At 42.8% G+C, this 21,397-nt stretch overlaps 1 protein-coding gene across 7 annotated transcripts in view; it reads right to left on the reverse strand.

The window, feature by feature from the left end:
* lrp2bp (LRP2 binding protein) overlaps nt 1–21,397 on the reverse strand; it is a 50,949-nt gene that overhangs the window by 6,567 nt on the left and 22,985 nt on the right. The window contains exons 8-11 of one of the 7 annotated variants that reach the window (XM_068029413.1): nt 7,999–8,222; nt 6,943–7,043; nt 6,538–6,622; nt 4,840–4,911 (exon numbers count right to left, since the gene is read on the reverse strand). In XM_068029413.1, coding sequence (XP_067885514.1) covers nt 6,585–6,622; nt 6,943–7,043; nt 7,999–8,222 — 363 coding nt within the window. In that variant the 3' untranslated portion in view covers nt 4,840–4,911; nt 6,538–6,584. Of the gene's footprint in view, nt 1–2,630; nt 4,912–6,537; nt 6,623–6,942; nt 7,109–7,998; nt 8,223–21,397 lie in introns of those variants that run through there. The other 6 variants (XM_068029410.1, XR_010974848.1, XM_068029414.1 and 3 more) reach the window with 6 other exon arrangements.

Below are 21,397 nucleotides of genomic sequence, written 5' to 3' on the forward strand. Positions count from 1 at the left end.
GGTAATCCATCACACTGTGACTTGTGCCTTTTAGATGGTGGACAAGCTTTGGGGAGTCAAGAGATGAGCAGAAATCCTAGCTTCTGACCGGCTCTTGTCGCAAAAGTATTTATACCACTGGTCTAGTTACGTTTCTGATCAATGGTCGCCTCCCCCCCCTCCCCCCAGGATGTTGCTGGTGGAGGTTTCAGTGACGGTAGTGCTGTTGATCGTCAAGGGGAGATGGTCATCACCTGACAGTTGTGCACGAATGTTACTTGTCACTTATCACCGCAAGCCTGAATGTCATCCCGGTCTTGCATGCAGGCACAGACTACTTCAGTATCTGAGGAGTTGCAAATGGTACTGAACACTGTGTAATCATCAGCAAACATCCCCACTTGTGACTTTATTTTGCAGGGAATGTCATTGATAAAGCAGCTGAAGATGGTTGGGCGTCGGACCCTGAGGAACTCCTGCAGTGATGTCCTGGGGCTGAGATGATTGGCCTCCAACAACCACAACCATCTTCATGCGAGCTATGATTCCAACTAGTGGACAGCGTTCCCCTGATTCCCATTGACTTCAAATTTGTTATGGCTTCTTGATGCTACACTCAGTCAAATGCTGCCTTGATGTCAAGGACAGTCACTCTCGCTTCACCTGTGGAGTTGAAATCTTTTGTCCATGTTTGGACCAAGGCTGTAATGAGGTCTGGAGCTGAGTGGCCCTTGCTGAATCCAAACTGAGTGAGCAGTTTATTGATAAGTGCAGTATGATGACTACACCTTCCATCACTTTGCTGATGATTGAGAGTAGACTGATGGGGTGGTAATTGACTGAATAGGAATTGTCCTTCTTGTAAATGGGGACTACCTGGGCAATTCTCCACATTGTAAGGTAGATGCCAGTGTTGTACCTGTACTGGAACAGCTAGGGGACACAGCTAGTTCTGGCGCACGTCTTCAGTACTACAGCCGAGATGTTGAGAAGGTCAATTCCTTTGCTGTATCCAGTGCCTTCAGCCATTTCTTGACATCATGTGCAGTGGATCAAATTGGCTGAAGACTGGCATCGGTGATGCTGGGGACCTCAGAAGGAGGCCAAGATGGATCATCCACTTGGCACTTCTGGCTGAAGATGGTTGCAAATGCTTCAGATTGGTCTTTTGCACTGATGTGCTGGGTTCCCCCATCATTGAGGAAGGGGATGTTTGTGGAGCCTCCTCCTGTTTGTGAATGGCAATGGGCAATTAACAACAGGATGTGGCAGGACTGCAGAGTTTTGATCTGATCCATTGGTTGTGGGATTGTGTTGCTCTTTTGCATGCTTCTTTCACTATTTCAGTGTGCAGTGTTGTAACTTCACCAGGTTGGCACCTCACTTTTATGTTTTGCCCCTTGCATGCTCTCCTGCATTCCTCATTAAACCAGGGTTGATCCTCTAGCTTGATGGTAATAATAGAGTGAGCGATATGCCAGGGTATGAGATTACAGATTGTAGTTGAATACAATTCTTCTCCTGCTGAAAGTCCAAAGCGCCTTATGGATGCCCAGTTTTAGCACGGTGGTAATGCTGCACAACACAACTTTGTCTCCACAAGGACTATGTGGTGGTCACTCCTACCAATACTGTCATGGAAAGATGCATCTGCGACAGGTAGATTGGTGAGGGTGAAGTCTAGTAGGACTTTCCCTTTTAATGGTTCTCTCACCAACCTCCCATCACCCGGGCTGGCAGATATGTCCTTCTTGGTCATGGACATTGACGTCCTCCACCCAAGCCCTTGCTACCCTCAGCGCATCTTCTAAGTGGTGTTCAACATGGAGGAGCACAGCTCCATTAGTTGAGGGAGGGCAGCAGGTGATTTCCTTGCCCATATTTGACCTAATGCCATAAGACTTCATGGCGTCTGTAGTCACTGTTAAGGACTCCCAGGATCATTCTCTCCCAACTATATATCACTGTGTCATCACCTCAGGTGGGTCTGTTCTGACAATAGGACAGGGCATACCGAGGAATGGTGATAAAGGGGTCAGGGACATTGACGGTAAGGTATAATTTGGTGAGTATGACTATGTCAGGCTGTTGTTTGACTAGTCATGACTAGTTGATTGGTTGCTCGACTAGTCTTTGGGACAGCTCTTGCCAGATGTTCGTGAGGTAGTGAGGATGAGTTTGCAGGGTTGATTGGGCATGGTGTAACTTAGGCGTTTCCAGTGTTTAGGCTGATGCTAGGTGGTCCATTCAGTTTTACTTTTTTGGTTTATCAGTAGTGATTTGATGCAACTAAATGGCTTGCTAGGCCACTTCAGAGAGCATTTAAGAGTACACTTCAGGGAAGGAAATGCTTGAGGGGCTGAACGGCCTACTCCTGTTCCTATTTTTTATGTTCTTAAATCTGCTGTCCTTATCTGGTCTGGCCTCCACGTGATTCCAAACCCACAGCAAGGTGGTTGATTCATAACCAGATGGGTTTTTACAGCAATCTAGTAGTTTCATGGTTACCATTACTGAGACAAGCTTTTTATTCCCAATTAATTAATCAAATTTAATTGCTATGGTGAGATTTGAACTTAGGTCTCTGGAGCATTAGTCCAGGCCTCTGGATTACTAGTCCACTAACATTACCATTACACTACCATTCCCATATATTACCACTACGCTATTTGCATTTGTGCATATTGTACTGAAATAAATTAAACATGTGCACCATGAGGGAGGGAGCTTTGTTTTCCCTTTTCATTCTGCAATTTTTCTGTTTTGCATGTGGGATTCTGATCCCACAGCTGCCAACAGTGTTGTACAATATCAACTCAATGTTAGTATTTTGACAATGCCAGGTAATATCTTAGGTAGATTTTATTTCAATACATATTTTGTTGGAAGAAACACTCCGAAGAATCCAACCTATTTTTGGGAATAAGAAAGATGTTCATAGAAAAGTTTTAATCAGTGGCCCAGAATAACCCAAAGCATTTTACAACAAAGTGCAAACTGTTGCTGTGTAGACAAAGACAGCAACTTACGCACTGAAAGGACTTACAAACAGATGATTTTTGTGGTTGTGATGGTTGAGGAAAGCATGTTAGCTAGTCAGGACATCGGGAGTAGTGCCATGGGGATCACTTACACCCACCTGATGAGCTGGCAGATAGAGAGTTCTGTTTGTCTCATCTGAAATCCCTGCAATGAAGTTGTCAGTCTAGATTAGAAGCTCAAGTCCTGAAGTGGACTAGGCTAAGATGACCAGACGAATTCCAGTTCAGTGCACACCAGTGTGGTATGGCAGTATTGCTACTGACAGTGCAAGATCTTGCACATTGTCTTCAATGTTTAAACACTCACAAAATACAGGAACTACTGTCTTACTGTTCTGAAAAGTCACATGTAAACATAATGTCTATTACTAAAGATTGCCTATTTGTCCTTTGTAACCTCAGCTTGTCCGCCTCCGAAATCCTCATCTCTGTTTGTCACCTCCAAATTTGATGTCTTTAAAGCTCTCGGGCTGGTTTCCCACCCCCCACCCACCTGATCTTGCACAAAATCCCATTTGCCCATAACCTCTATTCTCACTGCTGTACACTGAGGCCTGGTCCCCACTGCTTCAAATTTGAAACGGTAACTCTGTTTCTCTCTCCACAGATGCTGCCAGACCTGCTGAGTATTTCCAGCACTTCCTGTTTTAGTTCAGATTTCCAGCAGCTTTTATCAAAATTCTAACTCTCCTGGTTAAACTCCTCCATTGTTTCATGCCTCCCTATCCCTAAGTGTTGTCAAGTGTGACATGACACCCACCCACTCCAAACTCCCCACTAATTCTCCATTCTGCCTATTCATGTTTCTTGTGCCTCTCTCTCATTCTTTGAACCATCATTGTTAACCATGTCTGCAATGGCTTGCAAGGTTCTGGAATTCATAGAATGGTTACAGCACAGAAGGAGGCCATTCGGCCCATTGTGTCTATGCCATCTCTCTGCAAGAGCAACTCAGCTAGTCCCACTCCGCTGCCTTTTCCCTATAGCCCTACAATATTTTTCTCTTCCGATAAGTATCCAGTTCTCTTTTAAAGGCCTCAATTGAATCTGCCTTGACCACACTCTCAGGCAGCGAGACCATTTTTAAAGCCAAGCTTTAGCACACACACCTAGGGCTGAATTTTATGAGCCCTCCCGTATCGGGGGTCATGGCGGGGGGAGGGCCCCAGAAAATTCTTCCAGGAGAGGCCCGCCATGACCTCCAATGGGGTGAAGGCCCCGCTGTATTTTACCGCTGGCGGCGAGGCCTCTGTGCGGCCCCCACCGCTCAACCGCGTGGGAAGACCGGCGATATTGGAGTGCGCTGCCGTGAATGGTGGCGAGCTCATAAATTTCAGCCCTTAATATCTCATTTGGCTTGGTCTCCATTTTTTTGATTATGCCTTTGAGATGCCTGAGGATGTTATTCCAAATCAAAGGCTAGGTAAATTCCATTTCTAGGCTCCTTGTCTGTTGACAGGTCAGAAGTTTTTTTTAAAAGCAAAAAGGCCTCAAGTTGAAGTACTGCAGGATAATCTTTTTTCAATATATGATTAAAAATCTGATGCAATTTAAATAGTTACACTGGGAGTTTGAGGTGAGTAAATGGCTCAGTTCTATGAAGCTCAAACACCTGTTTGTCTAGTAATAAGGCGTTTAAGATGTTTTCCAGGAATCACAAGTCTTTTTTACTCAGGACTTAGTAACAGTGCTGCAACTTCCTGTTTCCAAAATGATGTGGGATTAACTACATGCTGAAAAACTGTTGTTTCACTATACCTAATTGTCATAACAATAATCCACAGGAGCAGAGTCTTTTCAAGGATATCATCACAATGGACTCTTCTTAAATTCTTTCCATTATAACTTGAAATTGCAGGTCAGATGCTATATCACGATCCATGTTAAATGCCTTGGATTAAAAAAAGCATTGACAGTCAGGTTAGATATTCCTTCTTTTCAGCGTGAAGTGCAATAATATATCCTGTGTGACATTCTGAATGGTTGGGCTATAAATGCAGCCTTGCCAGTGTCACCCTCTTTCCAAGCACAAGTTAACAATATGTGCTTCAGAACAGAACATGGAACTCCAAGTGAAAATCTCGGCATAACTATCAGAGACTGAGATTTTTTTTTGCTGGGGGGCACAATATTGCCACAATACCAGGTCAGAAAATTCTGTACAAAGTTTTGTTAAAATTGGTTTGGTAATTGGAGGACAATTTAGTGGATTCTGACAGCCTCCGCTACTGTCAGCACCCCGCACCCCTCTCATTTAACAGGTAGGATTAATAAATATGCGCTTTGCATAAAAATCATGGAACTTAAAGATGCAGTATCTTTTGTCTATTTTGGCTCCAATGCAAAAGTCCAAGCAACATCACATCCACTTAACCAACAATAAGTTCAATCCAAGAAATTAAGTTCCTTGTGTCACGCATACTGAAAGTGCAATGATACAACAATCATGGACTTACTCTGAAGAGTTATGAAAAAGTGACTTTGTCGTGAAAAAAATGAATCTTTATTTTAAAAAGTGAACAATGGTCCAAAATGAACACTGAAGAAAAAGGGATTGGTCTTTTGTGTATTCAAACTGTCTGAAAAGACATAGGACAAATCTTCAAAGCTACAAGGTGTCAAATGAACCCATCCTACACCTATCCTAACAGAATTGAATGTCTTCCACTGAAACAAACAAGGTGTGAAGTAGCCACGTCCTGGACCAAAGACCAGAGCGTCTTCTAACAGGAGGTGAGAGATAACAGCTTTGCCTTAAAAAAGGACAGCCAGAGAGAGAGAGAGAGAGGGAAGGGGAGAAAAGAAGAAACCTCCTAACAGCTTTTGTTCTGGCCAAGCCAGAAAACGCACATGCCCTGCTCAGAATCTGACATCTAGGTCAGTGAGAGCTAGAAGTAATGCACCATCTTCAACTGAACCTTCAATCAAGAGAGCAATCTACAATCATCTCAGGCCTGCATCTATTGAGAACTTGATTTCCAAGAGAATTCAACAAGTTTAATCGTAAACTCCTCCCTTCCCACTAAAAGTCACGCCTTTTTTTCCCTTCACTATTTGTCTCTTTCTGTGTGCATGTGTGTGCGAGCAAATGCGTGAGTGGATGTAGTTGTGACAATTTTGGGATAAGGTGTATTGATCAATAAACAATTGATTTTCCGTTTTTAAAACCTACAAGAAAACGTATCATGATCTATTTATTTGAAAAATAAAACATCAAGGGGCTAAACTGTAATACAAATCCACTTCTGTGGTGAGGTGGGAATCACCCACGTCGCACCACATCATTGTAACACTTGGAATACTCCAACTTTCCACAAGGGCAAAGCTAATTAAACCTTCTCCTCTTTTAATAATAGGTTTAATAATATCAACCCCTCCCTGCCAGCATAAAAAGATATTTGATATGGGATTGCCCCTTTCATTCAATGTGGGATGTAGGTTGATCTCGCCACTCCATTTTTTGCTGATCATAGCTTCATGGTTGTGGCTGGATATCAAGTGGAGTTCAGGCACCTACCCATGTTAGGAAGGAAAAATTCAAAATCAGCCATCTCTCAGCCACTTTCATGTACCCCCAAAGCGACAGCAACATCGGCAGGGATCTAAAGCCATGTTGTTTATCCAGTTCAGGCAAATTAAAAAGAACAGGAGAAAGCAGGTGAATTTCATTACGCTGAAATTATAATTTGCTCTTTCTGAAATTATACACATACAGTCAACCAAAAATATAAGTACTTCACTTGTGGGACAGATCAACATGATTGAAGCAGCCTGACGTCATGCAGGACTTGTCATATATATGAATTCTCAATGGGTAGTAAATTCTGATAAAGATCATACTAAAAAAAATCAATATATAGGATGAAATTCTATTTGTGTTCGTGAAATTTTGATTGATTGTAACAACATTTTTAGAACCTACCCTGTAATAGTACTTTCTGGCTTCCGCCTGATCTTCTTGTGTCCCTAAGCCCAACTGTAGACATCTGGCATAGTAGAAAGCAGATATGGCGATACCCTTTGCTATGTAAGATGGCAGACAATCAGTTTCATTGGCTATTTGTGAGATTTTGTCACATTGAGCAACCCTAGTGCAAATTTGAGACAAATGAGTTTGGGAAAAAGGACATATTACAATAAATCAATAATGTAACAACACTCAAATTAAATGAAAATCTCAAATCATTGATAGTAGCCAGATAAATACTGTAAACCCAGACACAGAAGATGGTGCTAATTATAAATTGATAATTAAACAATTTCAGTCACTCAGCCTCACATTGCTGGAATAATAAATACAATGCACTATATAAATATAATGCCACATGTCACATGCCATAGAAATATCTTGAAGTATCTGAGTTCTGAGTAAGCGAAAGCAAATCAGAGATTGCAGCTGTATTGAAATGCTTTGGTTGCGCCATGTTTGCTCACTGGTTAACACATTTATGTTACTTTTATACCTGTGTTGTTTTAACCCTTTTTTAATCAGCAGATCAAATTAAAATGGGAGTATCAGGAAAGGAATTAAGCATCCTGCTAAATAAAACACTCAGATGGAATTAAACTCCCATGAGACCAATTGCGGCAGAGGCTTAGTAGTAGGTATGTACCCAGTTTTGGTCACACGCATATATGGCATAAGCAGGCCGAGTTGCTGACATGGACTATCAAAAGAAAGTATTACTCTGCCAAAATAGAGGAAATAAAAATTAATTATACAAAGGGAAGGTGATTCAAACAAAATTGGAGGTTAGTGGATTTTACGTTAACTATTGCTGCATTATGCCATTCTCAACATTTATAAATTATAATTTCCATATAACCCTACAATATTTTGAGCTGCTTTGGTCATAAAAGTGGAATTGCTCCTGGATCATTGGTCTTTCTGTCCAGAAGGCAGTTTGGTTCTTACTAGGCACAATTACATTCCTGTATGGTTATTTTGATGAAAAATTAGTTTGATAATTCTCATTACCTTTGAGCAAGCTCAACAGCACTATGGTACAGTTTACGACTGTAGAAGTAAGCAACTAGGTGACCCTGAGCATAAACATTGCCTCTGCTTGATGCTGCCTTCAGGCATTCCCAAGCTGACTGTGCGTCCTTACGGATACCCTGCCCATTGAGGTACAGTAAACCCAAGGCACCCTGAGACTCTAGACTTCCATTGCCACAGGCTTCGGAATGCCAAAAGAATGCCTAGAAAAAGGGAAGCATATAAGAATAGCACATTTGTTAGGACAAAATGCTATGGTCCAAGGTTGTAACAGAATTAAAATTTATGGGCAGCCAGGGTGACCATCAACGGTGAAAACTGCAGCCTTCACATATAAACTACTTATCATTCAGCTTTAGGCGTTGCAGTTCTGATTTTTTTTTTAATAGCACAACTGTAAATGATTTTCTTTGAACATATACTGCAATTTATTTAGTAATTTTCATTTTTTTAAAAAGAAATACAGCCATTGGGCAGGGATTTTCTGCTACAGTGAAATCCCGTATAATTGTTGGGGGGTGGGGTGGGGGGGACCCTGCACTGTCCTCAACACTGTGTTTTTAACCCTAGACAATTTTCCAGCATATTGTCAGTGGGTCCCTGATGCAAATCCTGCCTTGATTGAGAAGTAGGGGCTGGTAGGGGGGGTTGTTGGGGGTGGGGGGAGGGGGGTTGAGCGGGAACCACTGTGGTAGTTGCTAAATACCTGATACTGGTGGACTGTGGACCAGGCCCAAATAGTATTTTTTTTTAAACATTACCCAAATCCTACCACAAACTACAATCAGCTGTCTGGGTTGCTAGGGCATAAATGACAGGAAATAGTCGATGCATTCCCATCATTTGTGTGGCATTGATTGTCGGCCTTGGCCCAATAGCATTCTCACCTCATGGCCAGAAGGCTGTGGGTTAAAGGGCCATTGAAAGACCTAGGATAACACTTCAATGTAGTACTGAGGGAGTTCTGCAATGTTGGAGTAGATATCTTTCTGATGACATGTTAAAGTTAGGACATATCTGCCTGTTCAGATGGACACAAAAGATCCTGTGGAACTATTTGCAGAAGAGCAGAGGAGTTCTCCCAGTGTTGTGGCCAACATTTATCTTTCAATCAACACTTCCAGAAATAAATGATTTGCTCATTTATTTCATTCTTGTTTGTGGGATCTTGCACAAATTGACTGTTGTATTTGCCTACCAAACATCTGTGATTACAATTCAAAAGTAATTAATTGGCAAGATATTTATGCTCCCACCCATGTATGCGACATTCTTGTCATTTCTGGTTAAAAAAAACTCCAGAGGTGATGGGGTTGTGGAGAGCTAATAGAGTAGCTCTCTGCCTATATCCTGCATCATCTGTGGGAGTTAAAAAATCCTTCCCCAAATTTACTTATCATCAATGTATTACATTGAAAATCAATAAAAAAGGAATGTATAAAATTGTCAAAGTATAAAATACAGCAGTTTATTTATATCAAAAATTTCACTTTTATAGTGAGCCAAAATTCCATATACAGACCATAAGACAAATGAAGAGTTGCTTGAAATTGCAAGAGCAAAAAGAACTCTAAAAAGTGACACCCAGAAAAGAAAATGTCAATATTTTGGACATTTGATCAGGGCTGAACAGCTACAGAGATCTCTTCTAGAGGGCAAAGTGGAGGGCAGCAGAAAGAGGAGTCGACCTAGGTGTAGTTAGATGATGGATGTCACAGAGCAGTTGCAGATGAGCTACAGTGGATGTGTGAGGATTGTGCAAGATAGATGAGCTGGACATACCATGACAGCATATCTGGTAGGAGTAGCTACAAGTGGCAGCAACAGCAGTGAGCCAAAATACTTCAATTAAGCACTACTTAAACTTACAATTTTCCAGAGACAGAGGTGCTATTGATTTGCTGGCTATTAAATATCACCCAAGCATGGCAATCAGCCGATTTACATGGGTATTTTTCTCCACATGAGCCACCCAGTATGTTAAGAACATAAGAACTAGGAGCAGGAGTAGGCAATTCAGCCCCTCGAGCCTGCCCCGCCATTCATTATGATCATGGCTGACCTCATCTCGGCCTCAACTCTACTTTCCTGCCCGTTCTCCATAACTCTTCAATCCATTACTAATTAAAAAGAAAGCTCTGGCTGGTAAAAGTAGGGAAAATCCCAAGATATTCTATAAGTATATCAATGGGAGGAGGATAACCAGGGAAAGAGTAGGACCCATTAGGGACCAAGAGGGAAATTTGTGGGTGGAGCCAGAGGACATTGGTAGGGTGTTGAATGAATACTTCACATCTGTCTTCACCCAAGAGAATGAGGATGTAGATATGGAACTTAGAGAGAGAGAGAGACTGTGAGGTTCTTGAGCAAATTGTCAAAGGGAGTGACAAGGTATTGAAAGTTTTGGAAGGCTTAAAAGTGGACAAATCTCCAGGTCCGGACGATTTGTATCCCAGGATGCTGTGGGAGGCGACGGTGGAGATTGCAGGGGCTCTGACCCTAATTTTTAATTCCACTCTGGCCACAGGGGAGGTGCCAGAGGACTGGAGAACAGCAAATGTGGTCCCATTATTTAAGAAAGGTTGCAGAGATAAGCCAGGGAACTATAGACCAGTGAGTCTCACGTCAGTGGTAGGGAAACTATTGGAGAAAATTCTGAAGGAGAGAATCTATCTCCACCTGCAGAGGCAAAATTTGATTAGGAATAGTCAGCATGGCTTTGTCGGAGGGAGGTCATGCCTAACAAATTTGATTGAATTTTTTGAGCATGTGACCAGGTGTGTAGATGAGGGTAGTGCAGTTGATGTAGTTTACATGGATTTCAGCAAAGCCTTTGACAAGGTCCCACATGGGAGACTTATCAAGAAAGCAAATGCACATGGGATACAAGGTAACTTGATAAGGTGGATTCAAAATTGGCTTAGCTGTAGGAGACAGAGAGTGATGACAGACGGCTGTTTTAGTGACTGGAAGCCAGTGTCCAGTGGCGTACCACAGGGATCTCTGCTGGGTCCCCTATTGTTTGTAATTTATATAAATGACATAGATGACTATGTGGGGGGTAGGATCAGTAAGTTCGCGGATGACACTAAGATTGGCCGAGTGGTTAACAGTGAGGTGGAGTGTCTTAGGTTACAGGAAGATATAGACGGGATGGTCAAATGGGCAGAAAAGTGGCAGATGGAATTTAACGCTGAAAAGTATGAGGTGATACACTTTGGAAGGAGTAATGTGACACGGAAGTATTCAATGAATGGCCTGACACTGGGAAGTTCCGAGGAACAAAGGGACCTTGGCGTGTTTGTCCATAGATCTCTGAAGGCAGAAGGGCAGGTTAATAGGGTGATGACAAAGGCATATGGGACACTTGCCTTTATCAATCGAGGCATAGATTACAAAAGCAGGGAGGTCATGTTGGAGTTGTACAGAACTTTGGTAAGGCCACAGCTGGAGTACTGTGTGCAATTCTGGTCCCCACATTATAGGAAGGATGTGATTGCATTGGAGGGGGTGCAGAGGCGATTCACCAAGATGTTGCCTGGGATGGAACATTTAAGCTATGAAGAGAGGTTGGATAGGCTTGGGTTGTTTTCACTGGAGCAGAGAAAACTGAGGGGTGACCTGATTGAGGTGTACAAGATTATGAGGGGCATGGACAGGGTGGATAGGGAGCAGCTGTTCCCCTTAGTTGAAGGGTCAGTTACGAGGGGTCACAAGTTTAAGGTGAGGGGCGGGACTTGAGGAAGAACTTTTTTACCCAGAGGGTGGTGACGGTCTGGAATGCCCTGCCTGGGAGGGTGGTAGATGCAGGTTGCCTCACGTCCTTTAAAAAGTACCTGGACGAGCACTTGGCACGTCATAACATTCAAGGCTATGGGCCAAGTGCTACTGCACTCTGGGGTAGTGAATTCCACAATAATAAAAAGAAGAAATGCTGGAAATACTCAGCAGGTCTGGTAGCATCTGTAGAGCGAGAAGCAGAGTTAACATTTCAGGACAATGACCCTTCTTCAGAACTGACAAATATCAGAAATGTAAAAGATTTTAAGCAAGTAAAGCGGGGGATAGGGCAAAAGATAACAAAAGAGAAGGTGTTGCTAGGACAAGGTGACAGAGAATAACTGACCAGAAGGTCATGGAACAAAGGCAAATGGTTTGTTAATTGTGTGCTGAAAGACAAAGCATTAGTACAGAGAGGGTGTGAATAGACTGTAAAGATTTAGATTTATGATTTTAGATTTAGATATACAGCACTGAAACAGGCCCTTCGGCCCACCGAGTCTGCGCCGACCATCAACCACCCATCTATACTAATCCTACACTAATCCCATATTCCTACCACATCCTCATCTGTCCCTATATTCCCCTACCACCTACCTATACTAGTGATAATTTTATAATGGCCAATTCACCTATCAACCTGCAAGTCTTTTTTTCGGCTGTGGGAGGAAACCGGAGCACCCGGAGGAAACCCACGCAGACACAGGGAGAACTTGCAAACTCCACACAGGCAGTACCCAGAATTGAACCCGGGTCGCTGGAGCTGTGAGGCTGTGGTGCTAACCACTGCGCCACTGTGCCGCCCTAAAGCACAAAGCACTCCAAGCACAAGCATTACATTTTTTTTAAAAGAACAGAAACAGTGGGTAGACACAGTAGAAACAAGCTAAACACACTAACAAAACTAAAACAAAATAAACAAAGAAAAAAGAAAAAAGAAAAAATAACTAAACATAAAAAGGCAGGATGCTCTGAAATTATTAAATTCAATGTTCAGTGCGGCAGGCTGTAGTGTGCCTAATCGGTAAATGAGATGCTGTTCCTCGAGCTTGTGTTGATGTTCGCTGGAACACTGCAGCAATCCCAGGACAGAGATGTGAGCATGAGAGCAGGGGGGAGTGTTGAAATGGCAAGCAACCGGAAGCTCGAGGTCATGCTTACGGACTGAGCAGAGGTGTTCCGCAAAGAGGTCACCCAATCTGCGTTTGGTCTCCCCAATGTGGAGGAGACCACATTGTGAGCAGTGAATACAGTATACTATATTGAAAGAAGTACAAGTAAATCACTGCTTCACCTGAAAGGAGTGTTTGGGGCCTTGGATAGTGAGGAGAGAGGAGGTAAATGGGCAGGTATTACACCTCCTGCGAGTGCAGGGGAAGGTGCCATGAGAATGGAGGAGTGGATGAGAGTGCCGCGGAGGGAACGATCCCTTCAGAATGCTGACAGGGCAAGGGAGGGGAAGATTCGTTTGGTAGTGGCATCACGATGGATGTAGCGGAGGTGGCAGAGGATGATCCTTTGGATCTGGTGGCTGGTGGGGTGGAAAGTGAGGACAAGGGGAACCCTGTCACAGTTCTGGGTGGGAGGGGAAGGGGTGAGGGTAGAGGTGCGGGAAATGGGAGTGGGGGGGGGGGGTGGGGAGTCCTCAGTTGAGGAAAAAGGAAGACATATCAGAAGCACTGTCATGGAAGGTAGCATCATCAGAGCAGATGCGTCGGAGACAGAGAAACTGGGAGAATGGAATGGAGTCCTTACAGGAAGCAGGGTGTGAAGAAGTGTAGTCGAGGTAGCTGTGGGAGTTGGTGGGCTTATAATGAATATTAGTAGACAGCCTACTAATGCCTCCAATGCAACTACATCCCACCTCAAGTAGGGGACCAAAACTGTACGCAATACTCCAGGTGCGGTCTCACTTATGCCTTGTACAGTACAGCAACACTTCCCTACTTTTATATTCTATTCCTGCTTGCTCCCCATATCTTTTATATGGGTGGCACAGCGGCGCAGTGGTTAGCACCGCAGCCTCACAGCTCCAGCGACCCGGGTTCAATTCTCAGTACTGCCTGTGTGGAGTTTGCAAGTTCTCCCTGTGTCTGCGTGGGTTTCCTCTGGGTGCTCCGGTTTCCTCCCACAGCCAAAAGACTTGCAGGTTGATAGGTAAATTGGCCATTATAAATTGCCCCTAGTATAGGTAGGTGGTAGGGGAATATAGGGACAGGTGAGGATATGGTAGGAATATGGGATTAGTGCAGGATTAGTATAAATGGGTGGTTAATGGTCGGCACAGACTCGGTGGGCCGAAGGGCCTGTTTCAGTGCTGTATCTCTAAAATCTAAATTTTAACATTCAAGTAACTACCTAATTTTTATTAAGAATTTATGGACTCTTTGAACAAAGGTCTGTGGTAAAGAATTCCCCCATTCTAACCACAATATGTGCAAATACATTATTCCAGCTCTCCCTTTAATTTTTGTTTGCTGTTGTCTTAAATTTGTTCCCTCTCATTACCACCTTACAAACCAGTGGAAACAATCTATCACTTCAAAATCCTGAAAATCTCTATTAGGTCACCCCATAACTTTCTCAACTCCAGTGAGAAAAGTCCTAATCTTATATGCCCTGTAATCGCTCATCCTTGGTGACATCCTAGCGAATCTACATTGAGCCTTTTCCATTGCCCTAATATCCTTCTTACAATGGGATTTCCCATGGCCTAATTAAGACCTTGTACAAATTCATTTCTTTTATATTCTATGTCTCTAGATACAAAAACATTTTTATGGCCTTATCTACTGTGCTGCCACTTAACTGACCTGTGCAGATGCACACCAGGGTTCATCTGCTTCATTTAATATTTTACAGAGCCAAGTTGGCATTCCAATTACCACCTGCCTTGCTGAAACAGCTAGGAGGGCTCAACGAGAAGCAAGTATAATAAACAGGGATAGGTTAAGGGTGACAGACAAGTGTGAATAAAAGTAGGCAGACTGGCAAGCATTAATGAAGTGAATGAGACACTTAGAGCAGGTGTGTGCTGCGGTCTACTCCTCTTAGAGAGAGAGCGAGCGAGAGAAAGAGACTTGTATTTATATAGCAACTTTCACAACTTCAGAGTGTCCCAAAGCAATGAAGTACTTATGAAATGCAGCTGCTGTTGTAATGTAGAAAACACAGGAGTCAATTTGTGCACAGTAAGCTGCCACAAAGAGGATTATGATAATGACCAGATAATCCTTTTTTTGTGATGTTGATTGAGGGGTAAATATTGGCCAGGATACCAAGGAAAACTGCCCTAACCTTCTTGAAAATAGTTCCATGGAATCTTTTATGTTCATCTGAGAGGGCAGACAGGGCTTCAGTTTAATATTTCATCTGAAAGATAGCACCTCCAACAGTGCAGCATTCCCTCAGTACTGCACTGGAGTGTCAGCCTGCATTTCAGGTCTCTGGAGTGGGATTGAACCCACAACCTACTAACTCAGAGGCGACATTTCTAACAATTGAGCCACAGCCGAGGGTTGTTTAATTCAAGTTATCCAATAATTCAATTTTTTCTTAGCAGTTTCCCACTTTCCTGTGTTATTTACATTGCTTAATACAAATTGTTAGATAATTCAAACTTAAAAGTTGTTTGAAGGTTTTCATGGTGAGAGCGGTAATGTTGAGTAAGACAATTTTACAGTTTTACACCATGTGAATTTACTCTGAAAAGGGCAGTTGTTTCCTTGAAAAAGGAGCTCTTAGAAGAACTGGCAGGCCTTGATGGTTCAGGTAGCGTACTCTGCTCGTCAATGGAGAAATGCTCTTTTCTGAGCAAATTCACATTGGTGTAAAACTGTAAATAACCATCTTAATTCAAACTTTGGCACCAACTGGCAAATTAGATGAAAAATTTATATTACATGGTTGTTATATAATTGTAGAGGTTTCACAATAAAAGAAATGGGAGTTTAAATTAATGTGAAATATATGAAATAGTTGCATAGGATTATATAGATTGAAATTGATTTGTTTTAACTCCTTTTTCATTTGAGAAACCTGTACAATTTTAACATGCTATAACTGTATTATGTTAAAATATATGCTTGTATATACATAATGTACACATCAAGGGCTCATTTTCTAAGTAAATGTTGCCAAAGAAAGCCTGGAGTCCAAGATAGAAATAAAGGACATACCCAAACAAACTAACCAAACTTAAAGCTCAGGGTCCAGATGGATTGCACCCAAGGATAGAGTCATAGAATTATACACCACAGAAGGAGACCATTCAACTCATTGTACCTGTGCCAACTCTTTCAAAGAGCTATGCAGTTAGTTTCACCTTCCTCCTGTTCCCCATAAACCTGCAAATTTTTCCACTTCAAGCAGTTATCCAATTCCCTTTGGAAAGTTAATATTGAATCTGCTTCCAGCACCCTTTCAGACAGTGCATTCCAGGTCACAACAACTCAGTACTGAATTTTTACAGCTCGCCACCAATCTTGGTGGCGAGATTCAAGAACGGTGCGGCGCACACGCGAGATATGTGCTGCTGAGCCACCGCAGTATTTAGCGCAGCGGCTCATTTACATGGAGGAGGTGGAACACCTACCCCCTATGACGTAGAGGGGGCGGGCACTCTGTCCCCAGCAACAGCATCCACCACCACCGCACAGGCGCTGGCGCTATTTTTAAAGGGCATCAAGGCCTTCAGTTAGATTTACATTTTTAAAGGTCCTGGTCTCCAAATACTAAAATTAAACTTGTAATAGCATTTTGATTCCCCTCTCCCACCTCCCCCAATGAGTAATTAATATATAAATTGCCCTCTCCCCCACAAAAAAAGTTTTTTTCCAATCCTGAACTTTCCCCCCAAACTTTACTAACTCTGACTCTCAGCCCCTTCCCGTCATCCCCACAACTAATAGGAAGAGTTTTCCCCACTCCCCCCCGCCCTGAAAACTTCACTCCTCCCCCCTCCCCACCCAAGTTCCGCCTCGGATATCCAAACGGAGATCCAAAGGCGTGGGAATTCCGGTAACCAGCTGGAATATTGGCGTGGGATGGCCATCGGGACAAGGTAAGTGATTATGCAGTAATTAACATTTATTTACATATTTACATTAAGGTTCTGTTGCCAAGCGCTGGGGGGCCGCCACGAGGCCTTGCCACTGCAGGTAATATGGGGCAGGGCCATCCCAGCGTCGAGGTCCGTGGCGAGCCTCTCCCGGAGATATTTTATGGGCACCCCCCGCCACAATCCCCGACATTGGTGGGCTGCTAAAATTCAGCCCCAAATGTTTTTCTCCATATTCCTCTGGGTCTTTAGCCAATTACCTTAAACCTGTGTCCTCCGGTTATCAACCATTTATCAAATCTCCACTTACCCTTCTCTGCTCTGAGGAGAACAACCTCAGTTTCTCTAGTCTCTCCATATAACTGAAGCCTTTTGTACCTTTCTAGTAAATATCAAAAGCACCATCTCCAAGGCCTTTTCAATCTTCCTAAAGAGTGCTACTCCCCTGCACTTTCTGTACTCCTCTAGGCTTTCTAAAGTGCAAAGTTGTTCTAACTGTCATAAGCTTTCTTTTTCTGCTTTATCTTACCCTGTATGCTTCTAGATAACCAGAGGGCTCTAGATTTGGCAGAGCCACCTTTTTTCTTTGTGTCTGCACTATACCCGTAGAATCTCATTTTCGAATGCCTCCCACTGGTTTGCCACGCATTTTCCTTCATGTAGCTGTATCCAGAATCTTTTAGAAAGATTCTACTGCTAACTGGTTTATAGCTGTCTGAAATAATTATATTTCCCTTTTTAAAGATAGTAATTACATTTGCTGTTGTGTTTGCCAGTTCTCTGGCACTAATCCTTTTTCTATTGAGTTTTTCTGTAAGGATACTGCCACTGCTAATTTCTCCCTAGTTTCTTTGCGTATAGTAACAGGTGTCAGAAGGACTTAGATAGACTGGGAAATGGGCAGACACATGGCAGATGAAATTTAATGCAGAGAAGTGTTAAGTTATACATTTTGGTAGGTAGACTGAGGAGAAGCAATATAAACTAAATGTCACAATTTTAAAGGGGGTACAGGAACAGAGAGACCTGGGAGTGCATGTACACAAACCTTTGAAGGTGGCAGGACAAGTTGAGAATGCTGTTAAAAAGCCATATGGGATCCTTGGCTTTATAAATAGAGGCATAAATTACAAAAGTTATGCTAAACCTTTATAACACTCTGGTTAGGCCTTAGCTGAGGTGTTGTGGCCAATTTTATTTTATTTTATTTAGAGATACAGCACTGAAACAGGCCCTTCGGCCCACTGAGTCTGTGCCGACCAGCAACCACCCATTTATACTAATCCTACATTAATCCCATTATCCTCTCACATCCCCACCTTCCCTACCACCTACCTATACTAGGGGCAATTTATAATGGCCAATTTACCGATCAACCTGCAAGTCTTTGGCTGTGGGAGGAAACCGGAGCACCCGGCGAAAACCCACGCAGTCACAGGGAGAACTTGCAAACTCCACACAGGCAGTACCCAGAATTGAACACGGGTTGCTGGAGCTGTGAGGCTGCGGTGCTAACCACTGCGCCGCAAATGTAATTACTATTTTTAAAAAGGGAAATATAATTATTTCAGACAGCTATAAACCAGTTAGCAGTAGAATCTTTCTAAAGGATTCTGGATACAGCTACATGAAGGAAAATGCGTGGCAAACCAGTGGGAGGCATTCGAAAATGAGATTCTACGGGTATAGTGCAGACACAAAGAAAAAAGGTGGCTCTGCCAAATCTAGAGCCCTCTGGTTATCTAGAAGCATACAGGGTAAGATAAAGCAGAAAAAGAAAGCTTATGACAGTTAGAACAACTTCGCACTTTAGAAAGCCTAGAGGAGTACAGAAAGTGCAGGAGTGAAGTAAAAAAGAAAATTTGGAAAGCAAAGAGAGGACATGAAAAAATATTGGCAGGTAAAATCAAGGAAAACCCAAAGATGTTTTTCATCAGTAGATTAAAAGCAAGAGGATAACTCAGGAAAGGGTAGGGTCTATCAGAGATGTACAAGGTAACTTATGCACGGATGCAGAAGATGTGGGCAGGGTTCTTAATGAGTACTTTGTCTCTGTCTTCACAAAGGAGAGGGGTGATGCAGACATTGTAGTTAAAGAGGAGAAGTGTGAAATATTAGATACGAGGGTCTGACAGCCTTGAAAGTGAATAATCACCAGAGCCAGATGGATTGTATCCCAGGCTGTTAAAGGAAGTCAGGGAGGAAATAGCGGATGATCTGAGGATTATCAAACCCTCACTAGTTCCAGGCGAGGTACCAGAGGATTGGAGGTCTGCGAACGTGTACCATTGTATAAAAAGGGTGCTAGGGATAGGCCAAATAATTATAGGCTCGTCAGTCTGACCTCGGTGGTGGGAAAATTATTAGAATCAATTCTGAGAGATAGGATAAACTGTCACTTAGAAAGGCATGGACTAACCATGACTAGCATGGATTTGTTAAGGGAAGGTCGTGTCTTACCAACTTAATTGAATTTTTTGAGGAAGTAACAAGGAGGTTTGATGAGGGTAGTGCAGTGTATGTTGTCTACATTGATTTTAGTAAGGCATTTGACAAAGTCCAACATAGCAGACTGGTCAGAAGAAATACAGGGAAATGTGGTAAGTTGGATCCAAAATTGGCTCAGTGACGGGAAACAAAGGGGTATGGTCAATCTATGTTTTTGCAAATGGAAAGCGGTTTCCAGTGGCGTTCCACAGGGCTCAGTATTGGGTCCCTTGCTGTTTGTGGTATATATCAATGAGGGAGGCATGATTGGGAAATTTGCAGATACCACAAAATTTGGCCATGTAGTTAATAATAAAGAGGATAGCTGTAGACTCCAGAATGATATCAATAGTTTGGTTGAGTGGGTGGAAAAGTGGCAAATGGAATTCAATCTGGAGAAGTGTGAAGTAATGCATTTGGGGAGGGCAAACAAAGCAAGGGAATACATGATAAAGGGGAGGATATTGAGAGGGGGAGAGGAAGCGAGAGACCTTGGAATGCAGGTTCACAGGTCCCTGAAGGTAGCAGGACAGGTAGATAGAGTGGTGAAGAAGGCATATGGAATGCTTTCCTATATTGGCCGACGTATAGAATACAAAAGCAGAGATGTAATGCTGGAACTGTATAGAACGCTGGTTATGTCACAGCTGGAGTACTGTGTACAGTTCTGGTCAATGCATTAAAGGAAGGACATAATTGCTCTGGAGAGAGTACAGAGGAGATTTACAAGAACATTGCCAGAGCTGGAAAATTGCAGCTATGAGGAAAGATTGGATAGGCTAGGGTTGCTTTCCTTAGAACAGAGGAGGCTGAGGGGTGACTTAATTGAGATGTACAAAATTATGAGGAGCCGAGATAGACAGGAAGGACCTGTTTCTCCTAGCGGAGAGGTCAATTACCAGGGCGCACAGACTTAAGGTGATTGGTGGAAGGAGTAGAGGCAACATGAGGAAACATTTTTTCACCCAGAGTGTGGTGGGTGTGTGGAATTCACTGCCCAGATCGGTGGTGGAGGCAGAAACCCTCAACTCATTTAAAAGGTACCTGGACGTGCACCTGAAGTGCTGTAACCTGCAAGGCTACGGACCAGGTGCTGGAAGGTGGGATTAGAATCGGCAGCTAGTTTTTTCAGCCAGTGCAGACACGATGGGCTGAATGGCCTTTTTCTGTACTGTAACTTTTCTACTGTTCTATGGTAAAAGATCAAATGACAAATCATCAATAGATGGAGAGTATAATGATGTAATGTTTAACCAAACTTATTGAATATTTTGAAGGAAGAGACTGCAAGAATAATACCGTGGATTTTCAGAAGGCCTTTGATAATGTCACATAAAAGACTCATGATGAACGTCAGGACATGTGGTGTCAGGGACCAGGTAGCAGCTTGGCTTGAAAGATGGCTACAAAGCAGAGAACTGAAAAGAGCCCTACAACCCTCTGAGAACTCCACGTACCTTCAATTCTGGCCTCTTGTGCATTTCCTTTGTTTCCAAAGTTTGCGGCATAGGATTTATATGGACAATTGTATTCAAAGAAAATTGTGCCATGTTGGTGTTTGTTATCCCAGTGTGAAACGTAATGTGTGGCTTGTGGAAAGGAAGGATGAAGAGCTTGGATTGAGTGGTAGGCTAATTTTAAACATTAGAGAGGCAGCAGCAGGAAAGAATGGGGGTGCAGAGAGGTTGCTGATGATAGGTGAAACAAGAATGTTGGTGGTGATTGGGTGGTAAAGTGCATTATTTGGGCTGAGTATCAGAGAGTAGCGAAAGATTAGGAAATGAAGGAGGAAAGCAATTCATTGCAGATAGTTTGTTGGTAAGTATGAAAGGGATTGGTGGGACGATGTGCAAATGGGATGAGAATGTGTTGAAGAAAGAATAGCGAAGGAAAGGTTCGGTAGAAAGTAAAATATGTGTGCATATGTATGTGCACGCACTAGGGAGGGCAATATTGGTGATTAAGAACATTGGGTGAATGTCATGTGTGAGAGAATTTGGAATGAGGTTTCCTATGTGGGAGTATTTGGGAAGCTGTTTCTGGGGTATGAGA

The sequence above is a fragment of the Heterodontus francisci genome, chromosome 4 (genome assembly GCF_036365525.1).
Source record: "Heterodontus francisci isolate sHetFra1 chromosome 4, sHetFra1.hap1, whole genome shotgun sequence".
NCBI classification, from domain to species: Eukaryota; Metazoa; Chordata; class Chondrichthyes; order Heterodontiformes; family Heterodontidae; genus Heterodontus; species Heterodontus francisci.